Below are 23111 nucleotides of genomic sequence, written 5' to 3'. Positions count from 1 at the left end.
ATTGCACAGACTTGACTAATTATGTTTTTATTTTGCCTCACTATGCCAGTAGGCCGTTAGATCAATTCAAAAAGGTGGGTGACTTGTTTGTAGAATTGTGCTAAGACTAGTTATTTTGAAATTCAGTTTTATCCAGCGGTTTTCAGTGTCATATTTGACCTCTGACCTTACAAATGTTGATGGAACCAGTAACTGCATCACAGCTCACTATGGTCACATTCCAGAGTTGCTTCAGTCTTTTATAAATCATGTTCTCCTGCCACAGTATTTTATAGTCTGTATTTCACACAACAGCGAGTCTGTGGTAAAACATCCTTAGCTGACTGATTTTAAGGCAATCGCACAGATGTACTCGTCACATTTTCCAGTGTACTGGAAACTCAGGGCTATTACAATTGTGTAAATGTTTTCCTAAATTAGTATGTCTGTTTCAATGAACACTGAGGAATGAAACTGCTCTTTGTGGTTGAGACGATAAGGGTGGAAGTGCTCTCCTGAGATTATCAGCAAAGACAGACACAAAATAAGAAGTGAAGTTACGCATGTTGTTTTATTTGATATGAGAAACAAAACATTTTTACATCTTCAGTCACCACAGAGCAAGATGGGTGAAAAGAACTGACAATGAATCAAGTTTTTTTTTTTTATCTTATTTTTTTTTAAAGGCAAGGCTCACTTATACAAAGCACAAATAAGTACAGGTTGACCGCAGGAATTCCATCACCACAGTAACCTGTATCATGAGGGAGGGGAGTTGCAATCAGCTGTATTCAACCACCTGATATTATCCATCCTGAGGACTGTGACAGAAAATGAAGGTTTATTTAAATAATGGTAACAATGATATAATGGCTTAATGGAAAAACATGTAAGCTAAAAACAACTCAAGACCTCAGTGTTTTCAGGTCTGGACCACCTTGGAGGAAATGTGCACAATATGACAAAAAAGAACTTTATCCTGGTTGTAGGGGAAACAGAAAGTCTGATGGCAGCCAAAAAAATATGAAACTTGCCACCTGCTTCAGGAATGACAGTCACCAGGACCCTTGTGGAATGACTGGAGTGTTAGATATCTAGGCAGAACCATGGATTCAGGGTTGTGATACTAAAATACCACCCCCAATCATCTATGTCCTTGTCCCTTTTCAGTATGAGAAGAAACAATCTCAGTAATGCCAGTAGGCAGATGTAACAAAAAAAAAAACACACAAAACTTACACAAAAAAACAAGGAACATGACCTGTGGTATCACGTAAATAATAAACAGTAGTCTTCTGCTTGTAGTCTTGTTCAATTCAACTGTGTTAAGGATTTCTTTTTTTTACAACCACAATTAATCATGCTACCGGAGGTAGAAAGCGTGAAATGTTTCATTAGATTATCTTAAATTATGCCTACTCATTAAAAAGAAAAGTTAGTTATATTATTATACAGAGGTCCAGTGAAGAAACGTTATGCAGAACTGGAGTTGTCATGGAGGGACTATTTTAAATTAATGTATTAATATACTTTAAAAAAACTTGTTTTGCAATTAAATTGCAATTCGCAATTTATACAATGGAAAAAAAGAAGAAAAAAACACAATCTTTAGCATGTTTCCAGTATGTACCGCTAAGTTCACTCACTTCACTCAATACTTCTTGAATAATACCAGCCAGTCCTGTGGCGATTATCACAACATTCAAGAGAAGTTTGGCCTCCTATTTGTCCTTCTTGGACTCTGTCTCCACCTCCTGGGCATTGGCCTCAGCCTCAGGCTCCTCCTCCTCAGGCACAGGTGGGAACTGGGACTCGTTGGCCTTCTCACTCTTGTCACCCTTACTCTTGCTGAGCTTCTTGGACATCTGATAGAGTTCATTCATATTAAACTCCCTAATGATGTTCTCCTACAAAAAGAGAATGAAGACATCTTATGAGGTACTATAGAGTGCATTAGCGCTAATATAAAGTTGCAAAAAATGCAAAAGCACTGTACACGGACATCTACACTCCTACTGCCAAGACAGTCTTGACTCGTGTTAGTAATCCAGGGGTGTTTACGTGTGTCATAAACATTAAGACACTGTCAGACATTTAAGAAGGGCACCAAAATGCACCGTTCTACTGTCTATGCCTTTTTGCACAAGCTATGGGAAATCATAAGCCATCACATGAGATCCTTGATTAATGTTTGTAAAGCATGTTTGTGTACTGTGCATCGAACTACCTCACCTCAGTAAAGCTCCAGGAAACTGCCCTTCCCTTCTTATCCACTTGAGGGCGCCTCATGACCTCTTTGCCTCCCTGGAAAAGGACCAGGGAGGGCAGCTGCTTCGATAGAGGAGATGTGCTCACCTTGTACCTGTGAGCAAGACGGTAATAGTCAGGAACAGTAACATCACCCAGAATGCTTTGGATGTTTCTGGACTAAGCAGTGAGAGGAAATGGAAATACTTACTTCTTGGACACATCTCCATATCGACCAATGTCCACTTTTCCGAATTTGAGACCAGCACAACTGTACCTACATCATAAATAGGCATAAAAGGCAATTATTAAACACACACACACACACACACACACACACACGCAATGCATGGTTCAGGCTTGCTGCTGGATACGAACTAAACTGATTAAAATATTTGTTGTTCTTGAGATCTACAATTGCTCAGACATTGAATATGCAAAACTGACTACTCAGCCCTCTCCTTTAGGTAGCTTAAAACCTAAACCTTAAAAAATAAAGTGACGTTCCGTTTCCATGATGGCAGTGTCACTGGATCTAAACAAACGTAGACATGTGGCATCATTATAATAAATTGTTTTAAATGTAGGCTACAGCCATTTAAACATGTTTTACCTGCTAGAGAGCAGCTTAGCCACTTAACATGCCAAGACATGTCTGTGAATTTAAGGAATTTAACCGCAGGCTGTGAAGCTAAATACTAGTCTCTTTTACGGAGGAAACCCATGCTAAAACCAAACTCTGTAATCACAAATTTGATCGTGTTTGTATGAATATGTGTTGTAGTATGTGATTCCTACAATGTAAAAAAAGATGTACTAACGTCTAAGAAACGTTTAAATAGATTAAGAAAGCCACCACTATGGTTAGATTGGTTTAACTCTATATATTTAGTGAAAGTGATGTAGCTTTCATTGCAAACGTTGGAGGAGATAAAGTAACTTTTGGTTGCAGTGCTGTTATGAGTGGGGTTCTCAGCACAGTAGGGTTGTGAGAGGCTAGACTCTTACTTCAGTGACAGATCTGCATAGACAGCTGCAAAGGACTGGCACTCTGGAGACCAATTGGCGAAAAACTCCACAATCCAGGTCACACGGCTGTCCTTCTCCAGCTCCTCCTGTGAAGGTCACAAGAACAAACAGAATTTAATTAGTCTCAATTGAAAACATGTGTACAACCCTCTTAAATCATACAAGCTTTTTATATATATATATATAAAATCAGGTATATATATATATATATATATATATATATATATATATATATATATATATATATATATAATGGCTGCCAATCGATTTAAAAAATGAATCGAATTAGTTACATACTCTGTGATTAATTCATCTAAATTAATCGCATATATATAATTTTTGCTGTGAAAGTATTTTAAATATTTAAATTCAAATGAATCATTGAATAATCAGCATTAGTGACATTAAAGTTCAAAAACTCTTTTATTATTATTTTCACTGTTCAAATAATGGCCATAATAATCTATGATATAACCTAATATGCTGAGGAAATAAATTCAAAAGTGCTTCAGAAAGTAATTTTTTCATATACAAGGCATTTCAGGCCACAGCTATAACCTAGAGGACACAATGAAAATAAATGAACACTCCTCAATGTCAACACTATTTTTTTGCATTGGTGTGCGACTTTAGAGTTGACAAACTCCGGTGATATGCAAATTCCTTGCTGCAGACATTGCAGAGGACTTTATTTTAATCAACACTTTATATTTTATTAACACCAGCAGGCTGTTTTTTAAAAGTAAAGTTCCAATCAATGATCTAGGCAGCACATTTTCTTCTCTCTCCTTCATTTTATTTAGAGTGCCTTTCAGGTCACCCAAGGTCACTTCACAAATAAACAAAAAGGTTTTTAAAATTATAGTCATCTCAACAAAAAAAAAAGTAAATGTCTGTCAGTCAGTCAGTCAGTCCATAAGCCATCTTGAAGAGATAAGTTTTAAGTCTGTTTTTAAAGTCAGTAATTGAGTCACAGTGTTTGATGTAGTCTGATGTAGTCTATATATTTGGTTATGGTATTTAGCAGACGCTTTTGTCCAAAGCGACATATAAATAACAACAATACAATCGTTAAATTTAACAGTAAACATTAAAAACTTGGTAAGACTACATTAGAATAGAAATAATAAACAACAATGTCAATTCAAATCAACAGCCTAATGAAAATGAATAAATACTATAATATACAAAGCATAACGCATAAGAAACACTTAATAAACTAAGTGCATGTGGAACAGATATGCCTTTAGATCCCTCTTGAAAGACCCAAAACTATCACAGGAACAGAGAGCACTGGGCAACTCATTCCACCAACAAGGAACCACTGAGGAAAAGAGTCGCGTTTATGGCTGATCGACACAACAGACGCTCATCAGAAGACCGCATTGGGCGGTTAAGGACATTCATCTTGATCATTGAATTAAGATAGCAGGGAGCAGATCCAGTCGGTGTACTAAAGGAAAAAGTGAGAGATTTAAATTGAACTCTGGCCACTATAGGGAGCCAGTGGAGAGTAACGAGGAGAGGAGTTACATGCAGTGTTGTGTTTAACGAGTTACAAAGTAATGCATTACAGTAAAGTAACTAGTTTTTCGAGTTAAAAGTAGTGTAACGCGCTACTACTGAAAATTTGGTAACAAAACGTAGTTCCTTTTTCAATTCAGCGCAATGTTACTTTTTCCAGGGACAGATTTGACAGCGACACTCCTTTGCAGCTGCTCGCTTGCGCAAGTCCCAAGCTCTACACGGATGGTACGTGACAGAGGCTGGTAGCATGAAGAGCAATCATGGCAAGTGAGAAGCATCCAACGCTAACTTTTGAGGGATGGAGATATTCCCATTACTTCAAACTCGTTAAAACTAAGATGTTTTATGAGGAATGTGAGCGTAAGGTGTACACTGTGCCCTGGTGAGAAACTTTTGTCCACTGCCGTTAACTCAACTGCCAGCCTATTGATACGATTTGCACTAGCTTTGTACCAATTTCCGAGGAGCCTGTTCAATGAAAGAGTAAGGCTATAAAATTAGCCTTTATGTATTTTGTGTTCACCTATATGCCCATAAGATGTATCGAGGCTATGTTATTTGATGTTGTTTCATAGGGCTTTAGTGGTGGTGTTGAAGTCTAATAGCCCAAAGTTGTCTTGTAAAGTGCTCTGTTCGTGGCATTTTTTATAATAAAGAGCACAAAAGAAATACCTGTTATGTCTTCCATAGTACAACTTTATATAGGCTTCCACATTTAGGAACAGATATCGGGTTTTCCCCAAAGTCGAGCAACATAAAAGTAACGTAAAAGTAACGAGTAATGTAAAAGGTTACTTTCCATAGAGGGTAACTAAGTAAAGTAACGGGTTACTTTTTTAAGAAGTAACGAGCAAACACTACTTCTACTAAAAGTAACGGTAACACTTTACTTGACGGGTGAGTTCATAACTCATTCATAGCAGCTGTCATAAACTGCACATAAAGCATTCATGACTGTTTCATGAGACATGACTCAACATTCATACCAAACCTTTCATGAAAAAAAATGATCTTATGAAGTCTACATGGAATGTCACTTCACTATACAAGTTGTGAAGTACGAGTTTAGTAATCACTGAGTTTAACACTGGGAGGTAAACTAGCCTACATTCAGCTGACCCGTATTTGTGTAACCTGGAAAGGTTGGACATTCCCAGTACCAAAAGATGAGAAATCATCTGCAAAGGTTACATCATAAAACAAATACATTTTTATGAAACAAAAAATATTTGCTTGACCATGTTCTGTCTTTTTGGCACCGGAGTAGCCCATTGACTCAGATGTGATATGTTCAGGTAAGAGGTTTGGAACAAAAATGGCAATGCTGCTTTGCGATTGTTGGACTTTTATTTTGACAAGTTGTCGTCGTTCCGTCTTCCACATTCATGAAAGGTTTGGTATGAATGTTGAGTCATGACAGTCATGAATGCTTTATGTGCAGTTTATGACAGCTGCTATGAATGTGTTATGAACTAAACCCGTCAAGTAAAGTGTTACCAACCTAGGTAACTTCCCCAACACTGTTATATGTGTCCTCTTTGGCTGATTGAAGACCAGGCATGCTGCAGCATTCTGAATCAGTTGTAACGATCTTACTACACAAGCATGTAGACTAGCTAACAGTGAATTACAATAGTCCAGCTTGGAGATAACCATGGTCTGCAAGAAGTTGTGTGGAATCTTGTGTCAGATAAGGTCTGATCTTCCTAATGTTGTAAAGGATAAACCAACATGATTTTGCAATTGACGCTACATGCTCAGAGAAGTTACATTATTTTTTGTTTGTTGAGGGTTTTCACCTTTATTTTTTGATAGGACAGTCAGAGACTGACAGGAAATGATTTGGGGTCTCAATCATACAAGCTTTCTGTGCACAGTTTATTTACTCACAGGACAAATATGGAGTCAAGTTTTCAGGCAATACTCACATCTATGGTCTTGTCATTGAAGTATTTAATGTACTCGGGGCCCATGTACAGTGGTGGCTTACACGTCATGAGAAACACTGTGGAACAGAGACAGAGTAACATGTTCATTCCTATAAACTGTAGTAAATCATAGTCCAGTTGAACTGGTAAAGTCCAGTTTGATTACATCAAGGTTCAATTGAAATGCTTTTAAGATGGGACGGAACAGTAATGGGACACTGGTAAGCAAAGCATGGTGGTAATTCAGAACGCAAGGATCACAACGACCATTGGCAAACGGTTCGCTAAAGTTTGGCAGCGGAACAGTTGGAGCAGTAGAGTTACGCTAGCATCAAACAATGAGTGTTGAACTTGGTTCAACTTTCAAAGCGCAATGCGAGCATAGACCATTCGTGTAACTTAGGAACGAGATATAACATCATTTGAATTATTATGGTCTGAGAGTTGCGTTTAGCTTTACCGCTGCTGCTTTATTATTTCCAATGTGATCCCTGCCTAAGTGTATAGGTTGATCCAATACTGACCAATGCAGAGCGTCAGGTAGAGCAGGCCCATACGAATATCCAGCCTGAAGAACAAAAAGACATTGGCCACCTTGCTGAAGAGGATGATGTTTCCAACGTGTTGTTCCACTGTTACTAAAACACCAAACAAACACATATGAACTTATTAAAAACTACAAAGACAGATGTTAGGGACTGTTTAAAAAGTGAGATGTTACATGATTTATGAGTGACACATAGGAGTGGGCCTACAAATAACGAACATTCTGAGACCCCACAACAAATAGAAGATTGTAATCAAACCAAACATCAGCTACTAACAACAATGTGGGTGGCAACGTTAGACGTTGACTAAACAAAACTATTGTGATTCAAATTATGCAAGGCTTAAAATAAGCCCCTCTACATATTCACACTGTAAATATGTTTGTTTTGACAACAATCAGAATCCTATGCAGGCTATAAAATTGGACCTGTGAACATAGTTTGAAACAGGTAGTGCTGATGGGTCTGTTTGTGGTGAGGAACTCTTACTTGCTCTTCTGTTCTTCAACATGACGATTGCACTGAGGAACATGAGAATCTCCACTTCTCTCTGCAAGAAAGTCACACAGCAAAACCGTTTTAGATTAATGTCAGCAAGTTACCTCTCTCCACCCCATTTTTTGAGAAATAAAGCCTAGTGTAAACTCGATGAGGTATCAGTATCAGTTAAGGGATATGACAAAATGGTCCCCTTCACACACACACTCCATTCACAAGTCAATTAGCTGGCAACAGCAATAGAGCAAGAGTTCCCAAAAATGACCATAGCATACACATGGCTTTGTTTAAATGGCAAAATAGCCCTTAACTGTACCCAAATGGCTAAACTAGCTGCTGAGTCGGACCATCTAATAAAAAATGTAATGACACTGGCTGCGGGGTTGCGATAAGTGTGTGCATTGCTAATTGTCCCCTGTCCCAACCCAACTGCCATTCATTCTACTTTGGAATTCAACCTTTGAGAAGCATACCCATTACGCACATTTCAGTCCACAACCAGCTATGTCTCAGAGCTGAAAGGACTCGCCAAAAAGGTTCATGCGATATGTTATAATCCTCTAGCACACCTGAATGGGAGTCGACCACTGCTGTGTGTGTACGTTACGCACCTTGCCTGGCCCGCATCCCTGACACAAGCTCAGGCTAATGTTAGCCATCCCTTGCCAAACGTAGGCCCAACAGTCGCAACTACTACCTTAAACCTGGACCAGGACTTCAATCAAGCAAGTTAATGATCAATATTGCATTGTCTTACGTAATACATCCACAAGTCTGCCACAATATAATGTTAACGTTATTCGACTGACTGATGACAGCATAACAGTAACGTTATGCTAACATTAGCGAACATCATTGAAAGGCTCTGCACAAAAACAGCAATAACGTTAACGAGGCATGGGCTGTAATTGTAGCGTTAATCGATTCCATAATGATATAAAAACACAACGTGCCAATTCTGTCCTCTCCATATACAACTTGGATTTGAGTTTACATTAGTTAAACATTATAACGTTACTGACCCAGTCAAAGTCGCAGGAGTTCCCATCCTCTCGTGTAGACGATAGGTGTTCGCAGATGCCTGGGGTCTTGCGGATCATCAAGAAAGCAAGTGACATAAACAAGGAGGCGATATAATACGGCTTTAACAACCATTTGTATACCAGTGGCAAGTGATAAAGAAACGCGAATAGAGGAGTAAGTAACGCCATTTTCAGCAACGGCGAGAGACGGCTAGTTGCAACACGGTGAAAAGGACAGACAGTGAAGACTGAAGCTAAACCCGTCGTGGTAATGGCTTTCCGTAGGCTGACATAAATTACAATTAAAGGTAAGGAAGCAGACCCAGAGGTCACTGCGGACAAAATGTTGCAAACAGTCCCGCCTCCTCTGAAAAGCGCAGACGATTGGCAACAGAGTGGCCATATGAGTCTTTATTGGTTGTTTTTTTTTTTAGGAAGACGCATAGATTACTGCATAGATGGAAGGACTTCTTAAAGGGGAGGACAACAGGAAGTTAGCCTACTATTCCAGCATTCCAAGCATAGAACACCCTTTAACAAAATATGAAAAATAGTGGTCTGGTTTATTTCGGATCATAACAGTCTTTTACGTTTGTTACAGGCCTAGACACTTTTTACCAAAGCGACTTACAATGACAAACATTTCTTCAACATTAAAAGTACCCTAAATTGGACAGTTTAGGCCTAAATCATGACATGACAGGGATTTACCCAGATAGCAAAATCAGATTGGCAGATAGCGGACCACTGTGTATGCCGCCGGTGCAGTAGGTGGGGTCCGCCGTTGTAGCCTACCACCTCTTTAAATTGAACTTGTCATGAATATTAAGAAAAGTTAATAAAATGATATATGGAGTATAACTGAACAAATTAAAATTATTTTAGACCAATAGTGGCAAAATATTGGGCAATTTGTCTGCAACCCGCCAGCGGACCGCCGGAGAACCGATGAGCAAAATGCCAGCGGACCGCCAGCTATGCCCCCAATGGACCTACAGTGGTCCTCCAGCATACCTGTCAACACTCCCGTTTTTCCCGGGTTCTCCCGTATTTCAAGGTCATCTCCCGACACCCTCCCGTTTTGTTATTTCTCCCGGAAAACTCCCATAATTTGCATGGCCATCAAACTTCATTTTAAAATCATTGATCCATTCATTTTTTATATTAGTCTGACATCTCCCAGGTTGCCAGGTTTTGTATGAAATACACCCTACACGATCACTTAGTTTCAATTTCAACCGTTTTGTCATAGGCTAAAACCTGGCAACCCAAAACCCAAATAAGGAAGTGGGTGCCGACTGCACAGCCTGAGTCTCGTCGTAAGCAAGCGGGCTAGTTGAATGGCCCACTCCAGAACTAGCTGTTGTGAAATTGTTGGAAATTTAATTGATTAACACATGACATAAACTGTTATTGAGTGTTGTTGATACACTGAACTTGTGTCCTCGGAACCAAATCAGACAGCAAGCAGCTTTGGAGTTTTGGAAGTTGGCTGCAGGTAACCTGACCCTTGCCAGATGAATTTTGCTCCGCCTAGCTCCACTCATCCATCTGGAACCGATCCATTGAAGTGTTGCTTCAGAAGGCTGGGCCTAATCAAAAAATGCTTGCATATGATTGAATAAGCCACTTGTCCGTCATCTATTGGCGTGCTACTTCAACCACTCACGCCGAAGCCAACCCGTGACGCTGATAACAGTCTCACGGTCGCTTGTCCACTACGTCACATCTATGAAACTCCCGCCCTGCGTCCTGATTGGCTGAACCATAAAGTTGGTTGCAGAAATCACTCTCAATGGAAGAGGTCCCAGATGGATGTGAGTGAATCTAGGCGAAGCTAAGCGGAACGAAATTCATCTGGCTAGGGTCAGGTTAGGCTGCAGGCAGGCTAGCCTAGAAATCTAGACGCACCCTAGCGGCAGCAAATTAAATTTGCTGCCAGGGCTAGTCTAGCAACTCTCCGTTGGCTTATGAGCTCGAAAAATTAAACTTCTATCAGGCCAATCAAATCGTGCATAGAGTCGTTAGGCGGGCTTAACATAATGATTGATGGCAGAGTTGCAAGGGTTTGGCTTGAATTCCTTGCTACTTGAAAACAAATAAGATAATGTTGCTGATGGCACACAGTGTGACACAAGTTAAGCTTTTATTAAGTTGGCAAAAGTTTGAACTAGCCAACTAGCTCCGCCGGTGGGAAACGCATGGGACTCATAGCGCTGTCCTGTTGCGTGCAGAGAGAATTTGAAAGACAACCGATTATCCCGGCCCTCGGACTGAGCACTGCGAACAGTGAGTGCTCGTCAGGCTACAGGCAGGCAGCTGGTGGATACGATACAACTGGCATGCGTAAGGTAATGGTAAGTATTACATATGCAAACACAGATCCGGTATAAACACTGACCCCCAAAAAAAAAAAATAATCTCCCGTTTTTGGAAAGCTAAATGTTGACAGTATGTCCGCCAGCCTCTTGCTATCTGGGTAGGGGTAGGCCTATATACCCTCAACCACAGGCATTCACTGTTTTGTTTTCTTCTTCTAAAGCGTTAGGCTATTTCTCTCATCTAACCATTTGATTATGATCCCATGGCAATCATAGCATCAAATTTTCACTACATGATTATTGTGTTCATTACTGTTTATTAGGCCAATTTGTTGTCTCTTCCTTGGTAAATTAGTTGCTCTCATATGCTGCCATATACAGTAGCAACGCTTTTTGGGCACTCATCGGGCATCCTCTTCGGCAGAAATGCGCGTAAGCAAGGCTTCACGACACCAATCTTGCTCCAGCGGCGAGTTCACAACACATGATTGGCACGATGTCTTCACAACACACCATATGATTGGCTCAATGTATTCACATCACACCACATTATTGGCTCAATGTATTCACATGTCGACGTTTTGCCGAGGAAGGGGTGTGATATGTGTAGACAACGGCCATATTGGCGTTACAAACTAACCCCATGCATTTCTATGGAGGATTTTCGATTGTCGGTGCCGTTTAAGTAGTATACTATCAAAACCGACAATCAAAAAATCCAGTGGAAACTAGATGGCAGAAGTGTGTAGGCCAATCTGCCCACCAGCTTTTTCTACTTTGTCACTTACAGAGTTTGACAGGTACGATCTTTCAAAACGCCATGTTATTCCCATAGACATTTGACGACCGAAGGTTGGATGGATACGGAAGTACGGAGGCGGGACTTATTCTGGAGAGGTCTATAAGAAAGTATCTGCCTAGGCCTAGTCTTATAGTAGGCTACTTCTATAGTAGGCCTAGCCTATGTCCCAAAGAGTATTCCTATATAAGATTAGGCTACTATAATATTTTGTCCCAAAATACTACAAGATTCATAAGGGACTAGACTTACAAAAGTGAAAAAGAACACATATATAGCTTATGACTGCCGCGAAGCGGTCATATAGGGATTGTCAAAGTTTTTTTCCGTCATCTACTTCCTGAATTTTTGGTCAACGATACCCGGGACACCGAACCACCGGGGCACATGAAATTTGGTGGGTATGTAGCCCCACTAGACTTTTACGGAAAAATGGTCCCCGGGGGCCACTCCCCCTCCGCGCTGGGCCCCTCGAAGCCCAAAAAATGCAGTTTTTCCTAAATAACTACCAGAACCGTGGCACAGAGGATGAAACATTTTTTATGGTATGTTGGTCTCAAGGGCCCACATCAACCTAGCCTATAATCACTCATTTGTAATTTGCACCCCCCCGGTAAAAATGAAAATGCAATATCATTCTGCTTTAATCACCTCTCTCTTCAGAACTGCACCAAATTGTATGTGTATGATTAACCTGACATTCTCTGGGGGTATGCCAAGTTTCGTAGAATTTCATCCATGGGGAGGGTCTAAAAAAATTATATTATGTGTACATTTAGTGACTGTACACTCATTGGCCTGTAGATGGTGGTGCACACATTTACACACGCACACACCCACACAGACATGTATACCATCAGTATCGGCAATTAGAACGGCCGATACATAATTACAAATTCAGTAGGATTAAAGGAAAACCAAATATTCATCATAATAATAATTTGGCTGCATTTCCAGTATTGGCGTCACGTAGTCGTTTGTCCACTAGATGGCGCATCGTTGCAGTGAGACGTAATTTTGTTGGAAGTTAATCTTAAGTGGGTTGGAAAGACACTACGCTTAAGGACAAGACTGTACGGTAGTTTACCGCAGAGAACGTCTAATAAGGGTAGGATGCTTTCTGCATGACATGTAATTACCATTTCCTCTTGAAGCCAAAATAAATCTGAGAATGTTTATCAGACATGCTTGTTTTTTACTGCAGGTAGGCTACGTTAATCCTATCAATAGAGTGGTGAAGTCCCGCCCCTTCTACTTCCGGTCCATGGGACCTATCTTTCAAAAAATTATCAACGGGAGTTAATGGAGAGATAACAATTATTTTTTGGTCCAGTTTGAATTGTGCCACAAATTTCACATATGATGTGTGTGAATTTAAAAGATAATTTTTCACGTCAAGAAAGTACTGTTGTTCGATAGACTTCAAAAGTTATGTTGGATCTGTTTCGACCTCACTCTGACCGTCACTACGGTCTAAAAAAGGAATGATCACCTTCGTTCTGCCTATCACCGAGACCATATGTCAACAAAGTCATGCCCATGACCTCCGGAAGCAAACGACTTCGAGCTTGTAAATGGCGGAGATTGCTCGGTTCAGTCTCTCACCTTGATCGCCTCATCTGAGACCTGTGATACGTGAGTACATACTTTCACTGCTTTCTTGCTTTGACTGTGTTTGTTAGTCTGCATGTGGCAGTAACCTGTGTTTTTCAGGAAACTTCGTTTAACTTTGTTTAACTTGTTGGGCCTTTCCTGAGTTCACCCCATACCGCCGCGGCTGAGGGGCTAGTGTGAGCCTGCTGCCTGCGTTCGCGCTTTACTGCTGCGGGCTGCCGTTTCAGTGTTATTTTCCTTTTGTGTGTGCCAGGTTTCGGGTTGTTGTTTGTTAACTACTGTGTACCTTATCTGGCTGTTGGCGGCTGGTTGGGCTTGGTGTGAGCCTGCTGGGTGCGTTACAGCGCGCCGGCGTGGGCCACCGTTATTATTTCTGTTTACTGCTCTGGCGGCGGAACCTGTGTGGGCCTGATCGGCGTATGTGCTTTCGGCGGCAAGCTATAATGTTACTGTGTGCTTCTTGTTAGCTTTGTTGTTGTGCGCTAGGCTACTTGCAAAAGGTAAGTTTAGCTGTTTGTGTCTGCTAGGTGCAGTCTTGCCGAGTCGCGGGCTGCTGTGTGTCTTTTCTCCAGTTGTCCACTGGTTATGCGTCGGCGGCGTGCGTTCGGCGCACTGGTGGCGCCTTCTTTGTGTATCTGTTGTGTACCCGTCGCTGCTGTCCGCAGCTAAGCTGGGCCAGTGTGAGCCTGCTAAGCGTGTCCATACGCTGCTTCAGGCCACCGTGTACTGTATTACACCACTGCTGTATCTCTTCACGGGCTGCTGCTTGCAGACCCAGTGCGTTAATACTGGCCAAGGTAAGTGCCTTATTGTATTGTATTGTGTTGTATTGCATTGTTTTTTTCTGTGGTAGGCAATGGCGGCGCACTACTGCAGAGTCTGTAGGACCACGATGGCCCCAATGACGGGCATAGAGAGTGTCCCGCTTGCCTTGGGGCCGCCCACCTCCTGGAGGATGTCGACAGCCCCTGCAGCGCAGCCTGTGACCTTCTTAGGGAGGAGCGGCTCCGCCCGGGCTGACCAGGCATGTGGCCCGCGTCGTGGGCCCGGGACAGGCGGCTCACCCGACCCGACCATCCCACTCTCATAGCCATGGCGTAAGCATACGCTGGCGTAAACAGCAACATGAGTCCCCTTCCAGGCATGATCAGGTGGAGGTCCCTGGACCTGCTAAGCGCTCGGCTCCAGCTGCGTGACCGAGGGTAATGGCGCGGTCGCTTCAGATTCTCTCAGCTCTCCAGGCTCTGGCTAGGAGGATGGACAGGCTGGAGGGTCTCCAGGGCACGTCATCCCTTCTCTGCCCCTGGCCAGGAAGGTCTCTCCCCATCCAGGCCTGAGAGCCATGGTGCGGATGTTGATCTGGGTGATGTGGATGTGCTGTCGCTCCATGCCCCTCGTTCTCACGATCGATGGCGTAAGCGGGGCGGCCTCCTGGATGAGCTACATTCAGACATGGTGCAGCCAACTGATGAATCCGCGGTGCCAGGGAGGTCCCCGTCGGCTCCTTGATGTCCGCGGGTGTTGAGTGCCTCCAAGATCCTGGGTCTTCAGGCCCCTATGCCGAACATGGCTTCCCTTGGGGGCGTCTGGGAAGGCGTCTCGCACAGCAGCCCACCACCCTGTATACCCGTGGCAGTGGATTACGCGAAGGTGCTGCAGGCGGCATGGGGTAAGTCGCTACAGCTCCCAATTCAATCCAGGTTGCCGTCAGCTGGCAAAGGCTGCCTATCCGGCCGACTCAGGGCTGGGGATATGCCACCGGTCGAGCAGTCCATCGCCGCCTGGACTTCCCTGGGGCCTGCCAATGCATCTCCCAATCCCGCTGCCAGCGTAAGGAGTGTGCCAAGATGGACCGTCTCATCAGTCACTGCTTTGGCCGCATCAGCACGGGCAGCCCGTATGGGCGCGCCTTGGCCATCACTCTGGCGGCTCTGCTAAAAGCGATGAGCCCGGAGGACCATGATGCAAGGGCCCTGGTGGATGCCGCACTGTCAGCCCACTCCCAGCTGGCCGCGTGATGTGGGGAGTGCTATGGCCTCTGCGGTGCTGTGCGTGGAGACAGGTCTGGCTTGCCCAAACCTCACTCCCTGATGCCATCAGGACAGACCTGTTAGGTCTCTCCGTGGTGCCTGGGCATGTGTTCCATCCAGACTCCCAGGGGGTGCTGGACAGAGTGGAACAGGCTGGCGCTTCTAGAGAAACTGGTCAGCGTGTGTGCCACAGGCGGGCTCCGGTTCCCCACATGGCAGCATCAGGTAAGTATGGGCGGTGGCAGCCCGCCCGAACACCACAGGTAAGTATCAACTATGCTGCCCCACGGGACCGGCGCTTTCGTGCACCAGACCAGAGCTCAGCCCCAACTCCCTGGCCCAGAGGACAGCAAAGACCTCGACGGGGCGCAGGCAGAGGTGCAGGCCGCGGTGGCGGTCCTGCCTAGGGATCCGGGGCTGCCCGTCGATTGCCCTTCCCAGCTGTCCAGGACCTCCTGGGAAGGGATTGTGCCAGACTCTTGGGTTGTGGCTACGGTGACTCACGGTTACCGCCTACAGTTTCGACGGCGGCCCCCTACGTTTTCAGGGGTCAAGATGACGTCTGTGAAAGACCCCCTTTTAAATTCCGTGCTTGTCAAGGAGGTCCAGGAGTTGCTTCTGAAAGGGGCCATCTCAAGTACCGCTGCCTTAAGGCACACTGGGTTTTATTCCAAATATTTTATTGTGCCCAAAAAGCCCGGAGGTTACCGGCGGTCCTCGACCTCAGGCCCTTGAACCAGTACCTCAAGGTGCTGCCATTCAAAATGGTCCACGTTGGAATAGTGATTCGTTCCATCCAGGAAGGGGAGTGGTTTACGTCTCTGGATCTAAAAGACGCGTACTTCCACGTCCCTATCTGCCCAGCACACAGGTCCTTCCTCCGGCTCCGCCTTCCAAGGCAGGGTGTTCCAGTTTCAGGTCCTCCCATTTGGCCTTTCACTGGCCCCAGAATTTTTACCAGCGTGGTGGCAGCAGCAGCGCCCCCCCCCTGCAGGTCCAGGGCCTAAAGATCCTACCCGTACCTGGACGACTGGCTAATTTGTGCACCATCTCAGGTGCAGGTGGTACCACGACACCAACGTTTCTGACCCATATCCAGGCCCTGGGTTTCCACGGTCAACTGGAAAAGAGCAACTTGCAGCCCGCCAGCAGGCGGATTTCCTTGGTGTCCTCCTCGACTCGGTCAGCATGGGCGTCTCTCCTCCACGGAGGACAGACAGCTTGACCGAGGCTCTGACAGGCTTTCGGCTGGGCAGACTGGTCACCGCCCACAAAGTCCAGAGGCTGTTGGGCTTAATGGCAGCGGCTCTTGCGGTACTGCCATTGGACCTGCTGAAGGCACGCCCCCTGCAGTGTTGGTTCAATGCCTTTCAGCTCCACCCGAGAGGCGACAGGCATGTGAAGTTGCGGGTGTCTCCTGCTTGCATCCGAGCCCTGCGTCTTTGGGCCGGACAGGAGGTTCTTACTCCAGGGTGTTCCACTGGGGGCCTTCCTCACAAGAGGCAAGTCATCTCGACAGGCGCTTCTCTGACAGGCTGGGGAGCTGTCTGGGAAGGGCTGTCAGCGAGGGCGTGTGGCCTCCCTCCTGGGCGTCCAGAGCACATCAGCGTCCTCGAGCTGAAGGCCATCCATCTGCGCCCTGCAGAGGTTCCTGCCAGGGTTTGAAGCCAACATGTTCTGGTGAGGTCAGACAGCACCTCGGGCGGTGTATCATGTCAATCACCAAGGCGGCACGAGGTCCTGGCGGTGCCTCAGGTGGCGGAGGAGTTGCTGTCATGGGCATGGCAGCGTCTGGCTTCAGTGAGGGCAGTACCGCGTTCCAGTGTGGAGAACAGGCGGCCGACATTCTCTCCAGGACCGGGCCACTCCCGGGGGAATGGAGATTGAACCCAGAGGTGGTCAGCCAGGTCTGGGCTCTGTATGGGACTGCACAAGTGGACCTGTTTGCGTCGGCAGAAGCGACTCACTGCCCAGAGTGGTACTCTCTGCGTGGGACAGGGGAGGCAGTTTGAGCCTGGATGCTCTGTCACAAGACTGGCCGACAGGCTTGTTTATGGCTCCCTCCATCCCCTCTTGTACCTCAGGTCCGCTTGGAGGATCAGGGAGGGCCAACACACAGTTCTGCTGGTTGCTCCCGCGGTGGCGGCGCAGGCCTTGGTTTCCAGACCTTCTCCGGCTCCTGCGGGGTCAGCCATGGCAGTTACCCTGCCGGGCGGATCTTCTGTCACAAGCAGACGGGCAGATCTGGCATCCGAACCCAGGTGCCCTGCGCCTGTGGGTTTGGCCCCTGCAGAGTCAGTCATTGAACAGCTAGCTGAGTCTGTGCAGGAGACTCTGAACAACGCCAGGGCTCCTTCTACTAGAGCTTGCTATGCACTCAGGTGGAGGATCTTTTCGGATTGGTGTGCCAGCTTGGGTCTTGAGCCAGCGGTTTGCCCTGTGCCACAAGTTTTGCGCTTCTTGCAGTCCTATTTGGATCAAGGCAAGGCGGTCAGTACTGTGAAGGTTTATGCCTCGGCCATTTCAGCCTTTCACCAGGGTGCGGATAACAGGCCCCTGGGTAGGCATCCACTGATTGGTCAGTTTTTAAAAGGGCCCGCCAAGGCCGTCCAGTTAAGCACTTTGTGGACACCAAACTGGGATTTGCCCACCGTTTTAATGTCTCTTACTGAAGGCCCGTATGAGCCCATTTTAGATGCAGATCTGCGATCTTTGTCTCTGAAAACTAGCTTTCTCCTGGCTTTTTTGTTCAGCCAGGGCGTCGGGGAGCTGTCGCCCTCTCCGTCAGCTTAAGACTGCCTGAGGTGGCAGGCAGGGGGCACTGGGTGTCACTTTGGCCTAATCCAGCCTTCCTGCCTAAGGTTCTAAGTCAGCAGTCTATCAACCAGGTTCTGGAGCTGACCCAATTCCAGCCGTCTGCAGCCTCACAGGCAGGCGTGACAAGTTGCTCACTCTGTGCCCAGTCAGGGCTTTGAGAGCTTATCTGGCCCGTGCGCAGTCATTGAGGAGGGAACACACTCAACTTTTTGTCTGTTATGTATGGCGAAGCAGGGACTACAGCTTTCCAAACAGCGGCTGTCGCATTGGCTGGTTGAGGTTATTTCCCATGCCTACCAGGCTCTGGGAATGCGGTCCCTTCGGTATAAGGGCTCACTCCACCAGGAGTATGGCTTCGTCTTGGGCTGCCCTTAAGGGGTACCAGCAAGCGATATCTGTGCAGCGGCTTCATGGGCGGCATGCCTTGCACTTTACCAGGTTTTATAGGGTGGGCGTCCTTTCGCCCAGCTCCGGTTGGCGGACGCTGCCCTCATGTCCGTGACCGAGCGAGGTTTTAATGGTTAGCTTAGAGCTCCTCGCGACTTTTTTGGTATGTGTCCTCTCTTTTTTAGACCGTGGTGGCCCGGTCAGAGTGAGGTCGAAACAGATCGTAAGTTACGCATGTAACTATGGATCTGTGAGACCGAGGGATGACCGTCACTATCCTTGTCGCTTCGGACCATCCTGAAGCTCAAGGTAGGAGACTGAACCGGGAGCAATCTCCGCTATTTACAAGCTCGAGTCGTTCTGCTTCCGGAGGTCATGGGCATGACTTTGTTGACATATGGTCTCGGTGATAGGCAGAACGAAGGTGATCATTCCTTTTTTAGACCGTAGTGACGGTCATCCCTCGGTCTCACAGATCCATAGTTACATGCGTAACTAACTCAGTGTACTACATCTCTCGTCTCAAACGATTTACGTCACCAACGTAATGAAACGATAAGAGCTGTTATGCTAGTTAACGGTTGCATCTTGCTGCCTGCTATGTCACTTAACAGTATGTAATGTACAGTCTATGGACGAATACAACTTACCTGATGTGTTTAATCCTCTGACTCATGGTATTTTCTTCGGCAAGGAAAGCCCAATTAAGACCTGTTGCTGGTATGCTTGTACAATCTAGTGTGGCTGTGAATGAGCTAACGTCACTAGCGCGACTGATGGGTTTGTAGTCGTTGGAATTACGATCTTTCACAATGTTGTAATTCAATAGTTAGGAAACAAACTGCAAATGTCTTTACATGAAAAATTGTCTTTAAAATTGACAAACATCATATGGGTAATTCAAGGCACAAGTCAACCGGGACTAGAAAATAATTTATTTTTCGCCATAGACTGCCGTTCAAATTTTTTTGAAAGATAGGTCCCATGGAGGCAAACAGGTAAAATAATGTTAATTACATTACATTACATTACATTTGGCTGACGCTTTTTTAGCCAAAGCGACTAACAACATGGTAAACAGTTTAAGTTTTAGAGCAATTCTCAACAATTTTAGGACAATTTAAAAACATTAGAGTACAGTAAGAATAAGTGCATCAGTGAGTGCTGTTTTTAACAGTTACTTGTCAGTTTAAAGGAGAATTCCGGTGTGATATTGACCTAAAGTTTATTGAAACATGATACCGAGTGTGAACGTATGTCTCATAGCCCATCTCTGCTTGTCCCCTGCACTCCAAAATCTGAAGCTAGTTAGCCCGATGCTACCAACAGCTTTTTTCAGTAGTGGTGCTTCGCATCGGGCTAGCCATGCAAATAAATCACTGTTTTACACCCATTTACGAGGGCTCAATGTATCTCCACACTTCATTGGTAGACTTTCGAGGGCCCTGACATTTAAAACGAGACATTGAGAACTTTGAAAAAGCACTGGTAGTTTACTTACAAGACGATTTATACAGACAGTATCTTCACGAAGTTTAGCGTTTGCAGCCATCTTGAATTTAGTCACGATAAGTTGAGCGACGAGTAAGAATGAACAAGTATGATAAGGGATCAGATTCCAAAAATAATTCAGTGGAAATGCATGGATTCCAGTTTCAACTGAGACATACGTTCACACTCAATATCATGTTTCAATACACTTTAGGTCAATATCACACCGGAATTCTCCTTTAAGACGGCTGGTGAGTGCTAGGATCAGTAAGACTTGTTGTAAGTGTTGCTATGAGAGGAGATGTTCTAATGTTACCGTTAGCATGGTTGAGTGATGGAGGCCGATTTGATTATTGATGTATTTGTAGAAAACCATAAATGCGTTTATAGGCTACCAAGCAAATTGATAACAGCACTAATTGTATCTTTCGACTGTCATCTCATTTGCTTATGACCATAACCTAGGCTACTAACAGGAGCTAAGTGAGTTATCTGCTACGTGATGGTTTTCTAATGGAAAATATAGGCTACCTGAAAGACAACCTGTCTATGATGCATCCTAAACACATGGCACATTTCTGCTCAAAGTTTCAAAAAGCATCTAAGTCAACGTTAATTCCCAAACACCCATATAGGCTACTTCAATCCTCTATTTTCAAAGGTGATTCAAGTAAGGAAGAGCATGGCTCAAAGTAAAGTAACTGAAACTACATAAATTCGTCAAAGTGAATAATTTGTGTCAACTCGCCACAATGTAGATTTATTAACGCACCCGTGATCTACATCTCCAAAATGCGTCAGCCTGTAATGTAGCTACATTTAAACCAGATGTTTTAGAGCGCACGTTGAGATGTATTCAGGGCAGGGCTGTACCTACACATATTTGTTGCACGTGCTACAAAAATCATTCTTTGCGATGGATGATTTAGTAACGTTACACCGGTCAGATACAGTTTTGCCTATGGCTATACCGTGAGACTGAGGCGCTTTTTGTTTGTTCGAAGTGCGTGTTTAGGGTGTGAGAGGGGAGTCGATGTGCTTTGATTCCAGCTTGGTAGTTGTAGTCTATGCGATTAAAAACACGTGAGTGTGAAGTATCTAAACAATGATAACGCTTTAATTATGGCTGCTTTAGCCACAGACCTTGAGCTACTGTACAGTGGGTTGGGTTCCATTTAGAAGTGTCCACTTCATTCACCCTTTCCGTGATTCACACAGCTACGTGAATGTATTAGCCTAGCCTACTACTGATATGCAAAACTATTAACTTTTCGCCAAGAGGTGGCAGCTTAAGTCCGCTTGATACTGTAAGCCATTGGTTCCCAAAGGAGATTTTCTTTGGGTCGCCAGCATAGCCTAGTGACAATTTTGTGTAATAGGCCTAGCATAGGGCCTACCTTATATAGCTTATAGTTTGTTAACAGCCACAGTTTTGTCCCTCTATGCATTTTTGCATTTAGAATAGCTCTGAAACCAGGGGGAGAACACGTTGCGGGGGGGCGCCAGTGCGTGGATATCTCAATCGCAAAATTAAACAATACAGTATTTCTATCGGGCACCTACCATGGACTAGGCTGGGTGAAAATCAAAAGATTGCGTCAAAAGATTGAGCTTGGTCTGGCGAAAGCCATACTAACCATGGACCTCATAGTTGCAAAATGCAAGGGAACATAAATCAGCATATTATTTGCACAAACAATAACAGACAGTAGCTCTTCAACTTGGCCCGTTAAAATGTGTATGAACAGTCTCGCAACGCATTTCATGAAGGCCGTTTTGGACATGTCAGTTATTTGGACCACTGGGTAAAACGGCATTTTGTTTTAGACTATTGGTATTTAAGTTGTGCTTGACAATAAAGCTGAACGTCATATGAACTAGATAACTAAACTTATGAATATGTAGAAGAAGAAACATTCACAAAAATCCATGACATGACCTCTCTTCTTGATAGCTGTTGAAAACTGCATGGAACTGACAGGGATTGTTTTGTTTAATAATAAATAAACAAATACATTATGCTGCTACCTTCTGCTTTTCCCAAATACAATGTAGCCTACAGGTGTACCTTTCATCAGTCCAGTTGCAATGGATGGACTGTGATGAACTGCCTTACTTGTGATTGTTTAGAGATTTTAAAGGTTTTATAACAATGCTACAAATTTTTTGGCAAGTGCTACAAATCTATTCACCTTTGCAGCGCCAGTAGGCAACTTTGTGTGCGGAATGTGTGCAAACACACATTCCAAACAAGCATACACAAAAGTTTCAAGAGTGGGGGATGGAGTAGAAGATGGAGACAAATTCATTAATATGATTTATTTTCGCGGAATGGATGTACAGGACTGAGCGGCGGTCATATTTTGTACCGCTATGCGGTACATCTAGTTGTTTTACAACAGTAGCATAGGCTATTATACAACATCAGAATATATGAAAAGGGTGGTGGTAGTGTAGTGGTTAAGGAGCTGGCCTAGCTTGCAGTAGCCTGAAAGTTGTTGGTTCAATTCCCAGCTTCCACCGTTGTGCCCTTGAGCAAGGCACTTAACCCCAAGTTGCTCCGGGGACAATGTGATCCCTTGTAATATAGCTGACATATGTAAGTCACTTAGGTCAACAAGTGTCTGCTAAATGTAATGGAATGTAATGTAATGAGGAAAAAAAATGTAACTGCCTGTTCAGTGATCTGAAATCAGGAAGCGCATCAGTAGTTTGATAGCCAAAACTGATAGACTATAGGAAGGAAGGGCCATTAGAGTCTTCATGGACATATCTGCCACTTTGATGAAACTCAGGACTTAATTGATGTCGTTTGCACTCAGTAGTAGCTAGCTATACAGTGGGTTTACTTTAGTGTTGTTCTTACTGTGTCCA

The 23111-nt window shown here is 44.4% G+C and overlaps 2 protein-coding genes across 2 annotated transcripts in view; one reads left to right on the top strand and one right to left on the bottom strand.

Moving 5' to 3' along the window:
* Window positions 1-531: 531 nt before the first annotated feature.
* On the bottom strand, window positions 532-9648 carry tmx2b (thioredoxin-related transmembrane protein 2b). Its single transcript, XM_048261772.1, has 8 exons — window positions 8779-9648; window positions 7748-7808; window positions 7235-7348; window positions 6711-6787; window positions 3235-3341; window positions 2438-2503; window positions 2212-2341; window positions 532-1886 (listed from the first exon to the last, which is right to left on the bottom strand). Exons 1-8 carry the CDS (start codon window positions 8965-8967, stop codon window positions 1701-1703), a joined length of 930 nt encoding a protein of 309 aa, XP_048117729.1. The 5' UTR covers window positions 8968-9648; the 3' UTR covers window positions 532-1700.
* Window positions 9649-13518: 3870 nt separating this feature from the next.
* The window catches only part of LOC125299593, a 355198-nt gene continuing 345605 nt past the window's right edge, over window positions 13519-23111 (top strand). The window contains exon 1 of the mRNA XM_048250926.1: window positions 13519-13537. The gene's annotated coding sequence lies outside the window, so the exon portion shown is untranslated. The remainder of the gene's footprint in view (window positions 13538-23111) is intronic.

Source organism: Alosa alosa, chromosome 1 (genome assembly GCF_017589495.1).
Source record: "Alosa alosa isolate M-15738 ecotype Scorff River chromosome 1, AALO_Geno_1.1, whole genome shotgun sequence".
Lineage (NCBI taxonomy): Eukaryota > Metazoa > Chordata > Actinopteri > Clupeiformes > Clupeidae > Alosa > Alosa alosa.
Note: the sequence above shows the minus strand (reverse complement) of the source record. Positions and strands in the feature narration are given on the sequence as shown.